Genomic DNA, 15156 nt, shown 5'->3' with positions numbered 1-15156 from the left:
TTTTTAACCTCTTTAAATAACTATTTAAAGCAAAAATAGGAATCAAGTATAAGATTTCTAACATGTAGAAATAAATTGTATGACAATAGCAGCAAAGACCAGAAAAATGGAAGTATACTATCAGAAAAATCTTACATTATACTTGAAGTCATTTGTTATTTAAGGCAGATAAGTTAAAGATATGTAATAAAAACCCTAGAGCAGCAGTTCAAAAACATCATCTTAGGACTCTTTATACTAAGAGCCAGCAAACTTTTCCTATTAAGGGCTATACAATAAATATTGTAGGCTTTCTGGGCCATACACAGCCCATACAACAAGGGTCAATGAATTTCAGAGGACCGAAATAATATTGGTATGTTATGGGACTGTAACAAAATCAAATTAGAAATGAATAACACAAACATACTAGAAAAAGGCCCAAATAACTGGAGATAAAACAACATAGTTCTAAACAATCTATCAGTCAAAAAAACAGAAGAAAATATTTAACTGCATAATAAAAACATAGTATATCAAAAATTGTGGATACAACCACAAGTAATTAAAGATAAATAATTTTAAGTGTCTACATGAACAAAGAAGATATAAAAAAAGTCCATGATTTAAAAAAAAAAATTTTTTTTTAACGTTTATTTATTTTTGAGACAGAGAGAGACAGAGCATAAACGGGGGAGGGTCACAGAGAGAAGGAGACACAGAATCTGAAACAGGCTCCAGGCTCTGAGCTGTCAGCACAGAGCCCGATGCGGGGCTCGAACCCACAGACCGTGAGATCATGACCTGAGCCGAAGTCGGACACTTAACTGACTGAGCCACCCCGGTGCCCCAAAAGAAGTCCATGATTTAAGCACACACCTTAAAAAGCAATAAAATGAAGCAATGTAAATCCAAGGTAGGAAAAATGGAAATAATTTAAAAAGTAGGTATCAATAAAATAGAAAATAGGTAATATATCAACAGAGTCAAAAATTGAAAAGATTAACTGATAAATCCTTAGCAACACTAACCACCCTCCCCCCCAAAAAAGCAAAAACACATTAGTATCAGGAATGAAGAGGGGGAATATCAACAAATAAAGATAATTATAAAAGAATAATTATATTAATTATTATTATATAATAATTATTAATAATTATAAAAGAATAATTAATGATTATTCTGGCAATGACTATTATGCCAATAAATTCCATATATTTAAACAAATTTTCTCAAAGAGAAAAATCACCAAAATGTACATAAAAAAGAGAAAATCTAAATACCCTGTATCTCTTAAAGAAACTGAGTATTAATCAAATTCCAACATAGAAAATCCAGGTCCATATAATTTATCCATGAATTCTAATCAAGTACTTACAGAAATTATACTAATCTTACACAAACTCATTTAGAAAAGAAAGGGGAGGGAATACATCCCCAAATAAAAATACTAATATTCCTCATGAACATATATATGAATATCCTTTTTAAAAAAATGAAGGACGCCTGGATGGCTCTGTTGGTTGAGCATCCAACATCAGCTGAGGTCATGATCTCGTGGTCTGTGAGTTTGAGGCCTGAGTCAGGCTTTGTGCTAACAGCTCAGAGCTGGAGCTGCTTCAGGTTCTGTATCTCCCTCTCTCTCCGCTCCTCTCCCACTTGCGCTCTCTCTCTCTCAAAAATAAACACTAAAAAAATAGTAATAATTTAAAAATGAGAAAATAAAATCCAGCAATATATAAATGAGATAAATACATGATTTAATGGGTTTGTCCTGTTCTCCAAGTGTTTGTCAATCCCTCTAAAATTCTTTCACAGAGTCAACACAATCAAAGCTGTTTTCATAATACCAAGGAAGTTACTGTCCCTTGTTCATTGTGCAGACACTTGCACTAATAGTGCAAAAAATTTTAACAGTTTAACACATATCAAAGTAATGACATCAAATGAACTGGTAAAAATGATTATTAAATCTCAACTTTGAGTACATTCCTTTTTCATATTCTGTGCTATGGAATGGGAAGCATCCAATAAAAAAAAATAAAAATAAAAACTTAACTTCTGGCAACCAAGATCTCCTTCAGTAGGTGAATAAACTGTGGTATATCCAGAAAATGGACTATTATTCATCGCTAAAAAGAACTGAACTATCAAAGCCATGAAAAGGCATGGAGGAAACTTAAATGTAGATTACTAAGTGAAAGAAGTCAATCTGAAAAGTCCACATACTGTAAGATTCCAATATGGGACATTCTGGAAAAAGGCCAACCCATGAGACAATGAAAATATCAATGGTTATCAGAGGGTTGAAGGGAAGAAGGGATCAGGCACAGCATACAGAATTTGGGGGGTGGGGGGGTGGGAAACAGTAAAACTATTCTGTAATGATACCATATTAGCGAATACATGTCATTATACATTTGTCCAAACTCACAGGATATGCAACACCAAGAATGAAACCTAATGTAAACCATGGATTTGGGTACCAATGATGTGTCAATGCATGTTGATCAATTACAACAAATGTGCCAAATTATGTGTAGGGGATGTTGGTAATGGAGAAGGCTCTGCATGTGCAGGGAGGAGGATATGTGGGAAAGCTCTGTATCTTCCACTTAGTTTTTGCTATGAACCTAAAACTGTTCTAAAAAACAAAATCTGTTTTTAAAAAAAAAAAAAAAAAAAAAAAAAAAAAAATCAATGAAAACAACACATCTGCATACCAAAGTATGATTATTTTCTTCAGGATAAGCTTTCATAAATGTCTGAGTTGCAAACTAGTTCTAGCAACTAGTTCGTTGCTTTCTTTTTAATTTTTTTTATTTTTTTTTTTTATTTTTTTTTTATTTATTTTTTTTTTTTTTTAAATTTTTTTCAACGTTTTTTATTTATTTTTGGGACAGAGAGAGACAGAGCATGAACGGGGGAGGGGCAGAGAGAGAGGGAGACACAGAATCGGAAGCAGGCTCCAGGCTCCGAGCCATCAGCCCAGAGCCTGATGCGGGGCTCGAACTCACGGACCGTGAGATCGTGACCTGGCTGAAGTCGGACGCTTAACCGACTGCGCCACCCAGGCGCCCCTCTTTTTAATTTTTTTTAATGTTTATTTTTGAGAGACAGAGACAGAGACAGAGAGGAGGGAAGGAGGGGCAGAGAGGGAGGGAGACACAGATTCCAAAGCAGGCTCTAGACTCTGAGCTGTCAGCACATAGCCCGATGCAGGGCTGGAACTCATGAACCGTGAGATCATAACCTGAGCCAAAGTTGGATGGTTAACCGACTGAGCCACCCAGGCACCCCTGGAGTAGTTGCTTTTGTAATGAAATACCATTTTTACTTACAACAACTACAAATTATGGGTTTTTATACTTGACTATTTAGCCAACATTTTCTCAAAAATAAATGAAGTGAGCTTGATGCCTTAGGAAAAACTGACTATAGTTGATGACAAAATTAGAGCTTTTGAGTGAAAATTAGAATGTTACATCTGGCACTAGGTACTTGGCAGCTCTATGTACTGTTGAGGTTGGTGGTGATATTAATGAAAGCCATTTTTTGGTATTGTATATTAAAATACATTAACATATGTAAGATCTAAAAAACTTAGGAAACGAGTCTTTTCCAAATGACCAATACATGATGTTACAAAATCATGCACAAGAATTAAGATCCACTGTAAGTGCAAAACAGACAAATAGATGTTTATGTTGGAAAGGTCACTGATGTGGTTTCTACCACAAACTAACCAATTATAAACTATCACATGTTAAGTTCTGGTGTACTAGGAAAGAAGAATGTTCACGATTTTATCTTAAAAGACCACTCCCTTTTCCCACTATTTGACTATGTGAGGCCAGATTTCTTATAAATACTTCAACCAAAACAACATATCACAACATACTGAATGAAGAAACAAATATGAGAGTTCAATTATCTTCTAATTAAGCTAGTTTTTTTAATTTTTTTTTTTTAACATTTTATTTATTTTTGAGACAGGGAGAGACAGAGCATGAACAGGGGAGGGTCAAAGAGAGGGAGACACAGAATCGGAAGCAGGCTCCAGGCTCTGAGCTGTCAGCACAGAGCCCGACGCGGGGCTCGAACTCACGGACTGTGAGATCATGACCTGAGCCGAAGTTGGCCGCTTAACCAACTGAGCCACCCAGGCGCCCCAAGCTAGCTTTTAAAGAGATTTGCAAAAACATAGAACGCTGCCAGTCATTTCATGTATTTTTTGGAAAACATTTAAAAAAAAAAAAATTAACATGTAATGCGTCTGTTGTTATTTCTAAATAGTTTAATTTCAGTTTTAATTTCTAATATATCAATAGATATAACTCACATATACAAAACTCTTTGGGGTTTAGAAATAATATTAGAGTATAAATGGGGTCATAAACACCAAAAAGTATGAAAGCCACACATCCCAGGAATGCCAGGTTTAACAATTAAAAATCAAGAAGACTAACCAGATTATCAGAGTAAAGTAGGAAAATCATATGACCTTTTTAATAACCACAAAAAGCACTTAACAAAATTCAACAGCCATTCATAATTTAAAAGGTCTTCATGAAATGAGTGAGCTAGGATAAAACAAAGATGCCCATTTTCATCACTTTCTATTCAACAATGTGTTAGAAGTCCTAGCCCAGGGAAGTATGGCAATAAAAAGAAACAAATCTTAAAGAATGGAAAGGAAGAAGTAAAAATAACTCTATTTGCAGAAAACATGCACATGTACATAAAAAGCCCCAAGGGGATCTAGAAAGTAACTACTCAAAGTATTAAGTGAATTTAGTAAGGTCAGGATAAAAATAAACCGATCTACCCATGAACTAGAAAACAAAATTTTTTTTTAAATATCATTTTCAACAGCCAAGAAACACTACATTCCAAGAATCTAACAAAAACCATGAAGATCTCTATCTACACAGAGAAGCTACACAATTCTGCTAAGAGAATATAAAGGCCTAAATAGAGTACATCATAGTTAAGCATTTTAATACTCAATAGGAAGATGCCCATTCTCCCCAAAATGAACTACAGAACCAATACAATCTCAAAATTCCAGGAGTCCATTTGTAAAAATTAACAGACTTATTCTAAAATTATAAGAAAATGCAAAGAAGCTAAAATATTCTGGCAGAGGTTGAGAACTTAATCTCATTTCAAGACTTACAAATTTTAGTAACTAAGTTGTAATCAAATGTATCAATGACACAGGAGTCCAAAAATAAAATTCCAAGTGATTTTCAAGAAAGACTCCAAGATGAGTCAACGGGAAAAGGAAAGTATTTTCAACAGATAGTGCTGGAACATATATATACATATATATGGAAAAAGGCATTTAGAATGTATTTTGGTATGATAATTAAGAAATTGCATTATAATAAGTGTTATAATACTTACATTTTTTATTTTGATGTTTCCCCAATCATCATCCTGTTTTAAAGACAAATAAAAAACATTTAACCACGGCTGTATAAATTGAACATATTCTAATAATCAACTAATTTTAAAGGTATCCAGGGGCACCTGGGTGGCTCAGTCAGTTAAGTGTCTGACTCTTGACTTCAGCTCAGGTCATGATCTCACAGTTGATGGATTCATGCCCCATGTTGGGCTCTGCACTGACAGTGTGGAACCTACTTGGGATTCTCTCTCTCTTCTCTCTCTGCCCCTCCCCCGCTCTCTCTCAAAAGAAATAAACTTTAAAAAACAACAAAAAAAGCTACTCCAAAACAGTTTTTTCTTTATGTACATTTTACTTAAAATTACTATAATCAAAGATACTTGGGGGGGGGGGGGTGGCACCTGGCTGGCAGGGTTGAGCATCCCAACTCTTGATTTCAGTTCAAGTCATGGTCTCACAGTTCCTGGGATGGGGGCCCCACTTCGGGCTCTGCACTGACAGTGGGAGCCTGCTTGGGATTCTCAGTCTCCCTCTCTCTCTGCCCCTCCTCCACTCTCACACACAAGGGCACACATGCACAGTCTTAAAGCCAGTAAGTCTAACAATTGCTTAAACTACAAAAGCCACAATCTAAAAGACAATAAACCTAACAGTTCCAAAAAGACTAAAAAACATTTAATTGATGACAGATACTAATTTTTTTGCATGTTTGTTGCATGTATACAACTAGCAAAGCTAATAACTAGCTTACAGGACAGGAATGAAGAGTAATTTATAAAATAAGATCTACATAATTAGAACAATTATATAATTTATTACCAAAAGTAGGAGATTCTTAGGAATCAAAGTGCTATTAAAAATTATACCGGGGGGTGCCTGGGTAGCTCAGTTGGTTAAGTGTCTAACTTCCAACTTTGGCTCAAGTCATGAGTTTGAGCCCCACATCAGGCTCTCTGTTGTCAGTGCAGAGCCCACTTCAGATCCTCTGTCCCTCTCCCTCTCAGCACCTCCCCCACTCACACTCTCTCTCCCAAAAATAAATAAACATTAAGAAAAAATTATACCAAGATTACCAGAGGCAAACTAACCCTTAATAATATCTGTGTCTACAAATGTTTTTCAAATCCTAAATTTCACATCTATGAAGCAATTAAATACTTTTACCTCAATATATTCAATTAAAACCAGATATTTTTTTTCATGCCATGATTGGCCCACAGGTATTTTGCCTAACCTCAGTACTTTTCCTTTTTTTTTTTTTCTTCCAAGACTTATTTAAACTCAAGTTAGTTAACATAAAGTGTAGTATTGGTTTCAGGAGTAAATTTAGTGATTCATCATTTATATACAACACCCAGTGCTCACCACAAGCACCTCCTTAATGCCCATTACCCATTTAGCCCAACCCTCCCACGAACCTCCCCTCCTACAACCCTCAGTTTGTTCTCTAAAGTGAAGAATCTCTTATGGTTTGCCTCCCTCTGTTTTTATTATTTTATTTTTTCTTCCCTTCACCTATGTTCATCTATTTTGTTTCTTAAACTCCACATATGTTACTCCTTCCCTTTTACTGAAGATGCCAGGCACTCAATATGCTTCCCTTTGATGGTGCCACTAATTAGCTCTCTGGACACCCTGCTTTAAAGCCCAACAGTAACTTCCTAAATGCCCTTCTCAGTTTAAGGGTTATTACTACAAATCATAAGGAATGGTAACTATATATGCTCCCTCAGATCACTTAGTTATCTGAGCTCACACAAAATTGGAAAATGAACCCAGATCTGCCTGACTTGTAAATCTTCTGGTGCCTTACTATATATTACTTAAATCTCTCCGACACTGGGGTGCCTGGGAGGCTCAGCTTATTAAAGATGGACATGAGGGGCGCCTGGGTGGCTCAGTCGGTTGAGCGGCCGACTTCGGCTCAGGTCATGATCTCACGGTCCGTGAGTTCGAGCCCCGTGTCGGGCTCTGTGCTGACAGCTCAGAGCCTGGAGCCTGCTTCAGATTCTGTGTCTCCCTCTCTCTGACCCTCCCCCATTCATGCTCTGTCTCTCTCTGTCTCAAAAATAAACATTAAAAAAAAAAAATTTTAAAGATGGACATGAGCTCAGGTCATGATCTCACAGTTCGAGTTCGAGGCCCGCATCAGGCTCTCTACTATGAGTGCAGAGCCCACTTCTGGATCCTCTGTCTCCCTCTCTTTCTGCTCCTTCCTCCTTCCCTCTCAAAAATAAACACTTAAAATAATAATAATCTCTCTGATGCTAAGTTTTCTCATTTATGAAATTATAAAACACATTTATTCTCATTTTTAAAATACATATAGGTGAGAATTAAATAAAATAAAAGCCTGGAACAGAATAAGTATTCAGTAAGTGATAACTATCAGTAGTCAGTTTCATTTAATTACCATTTTTCTGTAATTCTCCACAGTACACCACCAGTATACAGCTCATCACAAATTAGGTTACCAACCTCCCTAATGACCAAAAGCTCATACTGTAACTTGGAGGGAAAACAATGTTTTCTTCACCAACATCTCTTACTGCCCAGCTTACAGGGGCAACCAAGCCCTATCTCTATAGTTACCTACAGCTCTTCAGTATTTCATACCTAACTCTTGAGGATAGTACCTTTTTAAAACTATACTTACCTAGTATTACAAACAATAATACTTGCATCTTTTTGTGGCCCATCACCAATGATGCCAGTAAGCTTAAACTCATAATTGTAGTCAATGTGATCATTCCAAGGGAAAATTATGTTCCCTGCTCTTTTTTAAGCAAAATTTTTTGTCACCAAGTAGGTGTTAGATAGTAATTACTCTTAAGTGATAGGAGCTCCTTTTTAATGAGTAGAATGCAAAACAGGCCAAAAGAAAAAATTAACAGTTTTCCAGTATTCCAGAACTGGGGCTTTGGTAAAGATGTTGTAATACTTTGATTTACAACATTTGAATGTATGTACAAAAATACTTTCTGTGGTCTTTTCCTTTTAAGCAACTTCCATATTTCTAACAGAGATAAAATTTTCTCCACTCCTATAACAGAAAATTACTAAGGATATATACACAGATTTTTGTATTTGTCTAAACAAAATACTTTTAACACACCCTCACAGGAAAAAAATCCAAACAGAGATACATGGAAAGTTCCACACTCCTCTGACCCCCCAGGAGTATTCACTGATACAATGCATTTTAAAATAAAAATTTTGATGATGCTTTCATGTTCTTTCCTACACTAACATGAATAAAACCACTTTAATCTCATAGACTATATACTCTCACCAAATAAAATACCTCAACTGCTGCATTTTCTGGTCTTTCCAGTCATTATATAATATCATATAATGAAAATTTGGACTTTACCTTCAACGTTCCTCCCTTCACCATAACTTTCTGTCTGGCCGGCTGGACTCCAGTCAGTGCAAAAAGCTGAGCCTTGAACACCATTGGAGGTTCATCAGTGTTCAATTCTACACCTTCAAACTTCTCCTTTCCCCATTTCACAGTAACTGGAAATTAAAACCATAATTTACTTTTTTAATTTATAAAATAACAGGACTTTAGATTTAGAAGATCCCCAGGGAACCTATTAGTTTGGCTTTCAAGAACTAGCCTGTCATTCCTCTTAATATGCTCACAATGCCTACCTTATCAGGAATGATGTGAATGCAGTAGGTCCTGAATAAAATTTAAATGAATCTAACCCAACTTCTCACTTGACACAGAAATGGGGTCTGAACATGACTGATTCACTAACATCACAAAATAGTAAATATTCAAGTCTTCTGAATCCTACCCTAATAATCTCAGCAAAATATGATCACACTGAAATACTTCCCACAATGAGGTTCAAGGACTTCAAAATATGTTTAACTAAGCAACTATTAAAATTAGTACATACAACTGGAATAGAAAAATAAAGTTTAGAAAGATAATTTGAAAGAAGAAAAAAATGCTTGTAAAAATAAAGCATATTTAAAACAGGTCAAGGAATACAGATTCTGGATTATAAGAAAAGCTCCATGGGAGAATTGAAAGGTGTGGTTCCTAAGCCAGAAGTGGTCAAATATTAAGAAAAATCCAAAGATACAATTATTAAAAAATCCTACTTTAATCATTTGGATGGCTATTAAAAAAGAAGAAGAGAAAGAAAATACCAAGGGCTGCTGAGGATGTAAATAAACTGGAACACTTTATATTCCTGATGGGAATATAAAATACAGTACAGCCACTGTGGAAAAGGTATGGAGGGTCTTTAAAAAATTAAACTTACCATGTGATCCAGCAATTCCATTTCTAAATATATACCCAAAAGTGTGAAGCAAGGACTCAAATGAATATTTGTACACCCAGTGTTTACAGCGCATTATTCTGAATAACCTAAAAGATGTGAGCAATCCAAGTGTCCATCAACAGATGAACAAAATACGGTACAGACATACAATGGACAGTATTCAGCTTTAAAAAGTAATGAAATTCAGGGGTGCCTAGGTGACTCAGTCAGTTGAGCATGTGACCCTTGATTTAGGCTCAAGTCATATCCCAGGGTCATAGGACTGAGCCCCAGATCACACTCCATGCTGAGCGTGGAGCCTACCTATGATTCTTTTTTCTCTGTCCCTCTACCCCTCTCCCCACCTTGTCTATGCACGTACTCTAAGATAAAAAAAATTAAAAGTAATCAAATTCTTACACCTGCTATACAACACAGATGATACACTAAGCAAAATAAGCCAGATATAAAAGGACAAATACTATGATTTCCCTTATGTAAGGTACCTACAGTAGTCAAATTCATAGAGACAGAAAGTAGAATGCAGGCTGCCAGGAGTTGTGGGTGAGGGGAAATACAGAGTTATTTTTAAAAGGTACAGAGTTTCAGTCTAGGAACATGAAAAAGTTCTGAAGGTAGACGGTGATGATAGTCACACAACAATGTGAATGTACTTAATGACAAAAAAAAAAAAAAGGTACACTTAAAAATGGTTAAAATAGGGGCACCTGGGTGGCTCAGTCGCTTAAGTGTACGACTTGGGCTCAGGTCAAGATCGCATGGTTTGTGAGTTCAAGCCCTGCATCAGGCTCTATACTGTCAGTGCAGAGCCTGCTTTGGATCCTCTGTCCCCACCTCTCCCCGCAATGTTGTGCATGTGCACACACTCTTCTCTCCCAAAAATAAATATTTTTTAGGGGTGCCTGGGTGGCTCAGTCAGTAGGGCGTCTGACTTCAGCTCAGGTCATGATCTCATGGTTTGTGGGTTCTGGCGCCACATCGGGCTCTGTGCTCACAGCTCAGAGCCTGGAGCCTGCTTCGGATTCTGTGGTCTCCCTCTCTCTCTGCCCCTACCCCACTCACATTCTGTCTCTAGCTCTCAAAAATAAATTAAAATGGTAAAAAAAAAAAATGTTTAATAAACATTTTTTAAAATAGTATTTTATGTTACATATATTTATCATATGATAAAAAAATTTCAATCTGCCTCAAAAAAGAGCTAACTTTTAAAATACATAAAAAGAGGGGCGCCTGGGTGGCTCAGTCGGTTAGGCGTCTGACTTTGGCTTGGGTCATGATCTCACGGTCCCAGAGTTTGAGCCCCACATCGGGCTCTGTGCTGGCAGCTCAGAGCCTGAAGCCTGCTTCGGATTCTGTGTCTCCCTCTTTCTCTCTACCCCTCCCCCACTCACGCTCTGTCTCTGTCAAAAATTAATAAACATTAAAAAAATTAAAATACATAAGAAGTAGTAATAGTTGGTTTCCACTGAAAACTTCACACCTATTCAAATGAAAATCTCACAATAGTTGTCTGTTTTCCTGTAAGACCAAAATAAGAACAACTAATCCTTACTATAAATCCCAATTCTTTCACCAATTCAATTAATGTGTTTAGCATTCATTCAATAAGCCCAGTAACAAGTATTGGGGAGACTCTATGAACCTTGAATCTAGTAAGAAAAGAGACTGGAGGAGAAAAAGTTAAAATAATTAACAATACCATATAAATATTATAAATGCTCCAAGATCACAAAGGAAAGCTTCATGAGTGAAGAACAATTTCCTGGAAGAAGTGATAACTTTTAGTTACAACTATCACCTTTTTTTTTTTTTTTAAATGTTTATTTTTGAGACAGGGAGAGACAGAGCATGAGCAGGGGAAGGGCAGAGAGAGAGGGAGACACAGACTCCAAAGCAGGCTCCAGGCTCTGAGCTGTCAGCACAGAGCCCTACACGGGACTCAAACTCACAGAGTGCGAGATCATGACCTGAGCTGAAGTCGGATGCTCAACCGACTGAGCCACCCAGGTGCCCACAACTTTTTTTTTTTTTTTAACATGTTTATTTATTTATTTTTGAGAGACAGCACACACTCAAGCCGGGGAGGGGCAGACAGAGAGGGCAAGAATCCCAAGCAGCCTCCACACCAGCTGCACAGAGCCCAATGAGGGACTTGATCTCATAAGCCATGAGATCATGACCTGAGCTGAAACCAAGAGTCAGATGCTTAACTAATAGTTATAGGGGTGCCTTTGGCTATCAACTTTGAGTTGAGTCTCAAAGAAAAAATTAGATGTTATCCAGACACTTTGGATATATAAGCATTCCTGGAAAAGATAAGAAAAACATCAAAAGCATAAAACTGCATTATGTGTTCTGAGATTTAAGTAATTCCCAGAGGGGTAAGAAGCTGGAACTGGAAACTGGCCAAGGATCAAGTCAAGAAAGATAAATAAGTCATGCTAAAACATACAGGCGTTGGGCTTTATGTTATAGAAATGTAAAATTCCTGAAAGGTTTTTTTTTAAAGGCCACTTCAGTGTATTTTGAACATTGTTATCACTCTAGCAGCAGGTGGGGAAATGGGTTTGAAGAGGGCACAACTGTAATCTTGAAATAAGCAAGGAACATAGAACAATAGCACAAGAAAAAAACAGGACAAAACTAAAACAGTATTAGAAATAATGAAGAAGAGGGGCACCTGGGTGGCTCAGTTGGTTGAGCGTGCGACTTGGCTCAGGTCATGATCTCACGGTTTGTGAGCTCAAGCCCCATGTCTGGCTCTGTGCTGACAGCTCAGAGCCTGCAGCCTTCTTCAGATTCTGTGTCTCCCTCACTCTCTGCCCCTCCCCCGCTCATGCCGTGTGTGTGTGTGTGTGTGTGTGTGTGTGTGTGTGTGTGTGTGTGTGTGTGTGTCTCGCTCTCTCAAAAATAAATATTAAAAAAAATTTTTAAGAAATAATGAAGAACCCATCTGAAATTGACTTAGCTGTGTCACCATGAACAAGTTACTTTAATTTTTTGCTCACCCATCAAAGAGAATCCTACCAGTATCACAGGATTATGTTGAAGATTGAAACAAAGCAACGTTATAAAAACACTAGCTTTGTGCCAGGTATACATATTAATTTTTATGGCACTTATCCTTACCCATATACCAATCTGGATATTTAATTTTTTACTAAAACTTATGAAATGGTACTTAAAACGTTCTCATTTTAATATAGAGGTTTTTGCAGAACCTGATATACAGAATCTCAAAATGGAGAAGTCAAAGGAAGAAACCTTAGAAATCTACCCCAATTCTCTCATTTTGGAAATAAGGAAAAGATATGATTAAATATTTAAGATAGAACTTCATGTTTAAGATAGAAAGTTTGGTAAATATTAAGTATTTTTGAGGGGAACAGAGAGATGTTGGTAGTGTGTTTACATATTAGCATACACTGGTATTTATTGCCATTACTTAATTGATAACCCCTCAGTTCTCCACTGCATAAATAGAATATTTCAAGTACCATTCTGCTGTTAATCATGGCTTTAGAAAGACATAGAGCAATCATTAAAGCATTCAAGATTCTAGAACATCAAGAATCAACCTCGAGATTAAACATTATTCCTTTGTTTCATACCATTCTTTGAAAATGCTGAATCTTCAATAAAGGAATCATGATAAAGTCAGGAATGGCCAATGAATCACACATCCATAGCTAACCGAAGCCACTACATACATTTCAGGTGCCATTTTGAATAAGACTAAGAAACAGCAAGGGCCATTAACTAAGTGAAAATGTGATCCCTGGCCAATACCTTGGAGCAAAATAAAATAAAACAAAAACTGTCAAACGCCATTTAAAAGGAAATTACGCCTGTGGATATCTGTATTCATCTAAGTCTCAATGCTAACGCTATGCTTCAGACACAGAAGCCCAATGTAACGTCTGATGAAATGAAAGCAAAGCAAAAAGTTCGCAGTATGCCTCAAGATAAAACTGAAATTGGTATAAAAAGGGTGCCTGAGCCAAAGGCTGCAAAGGGTAAGCTATGGGAAGCTACTGACAGAAACCCCAAGCACGATGAAAGCTAACCTTCCATCTCCGGTCCTTCCATCCCACCCTTACCCCTCCCTTCCACAGCTACCACTAATGTGCCCAAGAAAAGCCCCGCTACACCTCTAGCCTGCTCCCGGGTGCCTCAGGACACACCCTCACCTCTCCCGGTTCACTAGGACAGCGACAGAAACTATTCTGCAGAGTCACCACTCCAAGTGGCTGACTTGCGCTCCCCATCTCCACTCCCCCACCCACCCAGGGCCAGGAGGGGCAGCAGTCCCTCAAGCTGCAGAGCTCAGAAATAGCGGGCAGAGAGAAAGGGGCCAGGGTCATCGCCACGCCGCAGTCACCCCGACGCACGCCTTCCCGATCCCCTCCCCCGTCCCGTGCTCAGCCGGGTGCCCGGCCTGAAGGCCAGGCCTACTCAGAGGCCTAGCACAGAACGGAACCGCAGGGCGAGCAGAGAGCTCACCTGAATAAAGCGGCATGGCGGCACAAAGGGCGGCGGCGGCGGCGCAGGAAGGCTGGGCCTGGCAAGGGCGTCGAAGGGAAAGGGACGCGATGAAGCTGTGGCGGCGGCCAAGGCGGAGGCGCGGTAGTGGCGGCAGCACGGGTGCGACGAGTCTCATTCAAACCGGCCACTGACGATGACGCAGCAACACGCAGTTTACCCGCCCACGGAGACACAGGGCAACTGCAGGAGAAGACCCGGCGCAGAGCCGGCGAGGCGGGGCCTACTGGATGGAAAGCCAGGAGAGGCGGGGGCGCGCGAGGCGGGGGCGGACAAATGCGAGCCTGTGGCCCCTGCACCCGTACAGGTGCACGCCTGCGCAATGCACGCCGCTGCCCAGCGCCCACCTCAAAGTGGGCCAGGCCTCGCCCTGCCTGGTCCCCGCCGAAGTGCGGAGTTGGTTTTCTGGCGGCTGTCTTTTAAAAAGTCTTTCTCCCTTTTTTTTAAAGAGTGGTTCGGCTTGAGACGGGCATTTTTTTTTTCTTGTTAATATAGGCGGGAGAAGAGCTGAGAGAGGCCTCGCTCCGCCCCTCACCTGAGTCTGTCTGCTTATTAATAAAAATATCCAACTCTCCCTCTCTGGATTTTGTGACAAATGCGTGTCAAAAAGCTTTGCATACTGCGGAGATAGGTCAGCCTTGATTGTAACGTATTACTGTTGTTTTTAACAACCGTTTCAGACCCTAGGTTGGATCCAGTAAGATAGAAAAAATGCCCTAAGATAGTCGGGAGTTACCTGTAGCCCTCCACTTATTGGTCTTGGACCTGTTCCCCCAGGAAACAGAATTTGAATACATGGTTTCTGAGGCCTCTTCAAACTCTAAATTATCCTGGGAGAGGGAAATTCAAGCATTCTAATTGAGAAGAAGGCCTGTAAATGAAAGGAGAAATTTCAAAGAAATTCGAATTATATTTGAG

General features: G+C 38.6%; 1 protein-coding gene across 1 annotated transcript in view; it reads right to left on the bottom strand.

Annotated features, from left to right (window-relative positions):
• The window catches only part of USP14 (ubiquitin specific peptidase 14), a 50484-nt gene extending 36031 nt beyond the window's left edge, over nucleotides 1-14453 (bottom strand). The window contains exons 1-3 of the mRNA XM_058692560.1: nucleotides 14200-14453; nucleotides 8766-8911; nucleotides 5389-5421 (exon numbers count right to left, since the gene is read on the bottom strand). Coding sequence (XP_058548543.1) covers nucleotides 5389-5421; nucleotides 8766-8911; nucleotides 14200-14356 — 336 coding nt within the window. The 5' untranslated portion in view covers nucleotides 14357-14453. The remainder of the gene's footprint in view (nucleotides 1-5388; nucleotides 5422-8765; nucleotides 8912-14199) is intronic.
• Between the last annotated feature and the right edge of the window lie 703 nt (nucleotides 14454-15156).

The sequence above is a fragment of the Neofelis nebulosa genome, chromosome 11 (genome assembly GCF_028018385.1).
Source record: "Neofelis nebulosa isolate mNeoNeb1 chromosome 11, mNeoNeb1.pri, whole genome shotgun sequence".
Taxonomy (NCBI): domain Eukaryota; kingdom Metazoa; phylum Chordata; class Mammalia; order Carnivora; family Felidae; genus Neofelis; species Neofelis nebulosa.
This window is presented reverse-complemented; position numbering and strand designations above follow the sequence as displayed.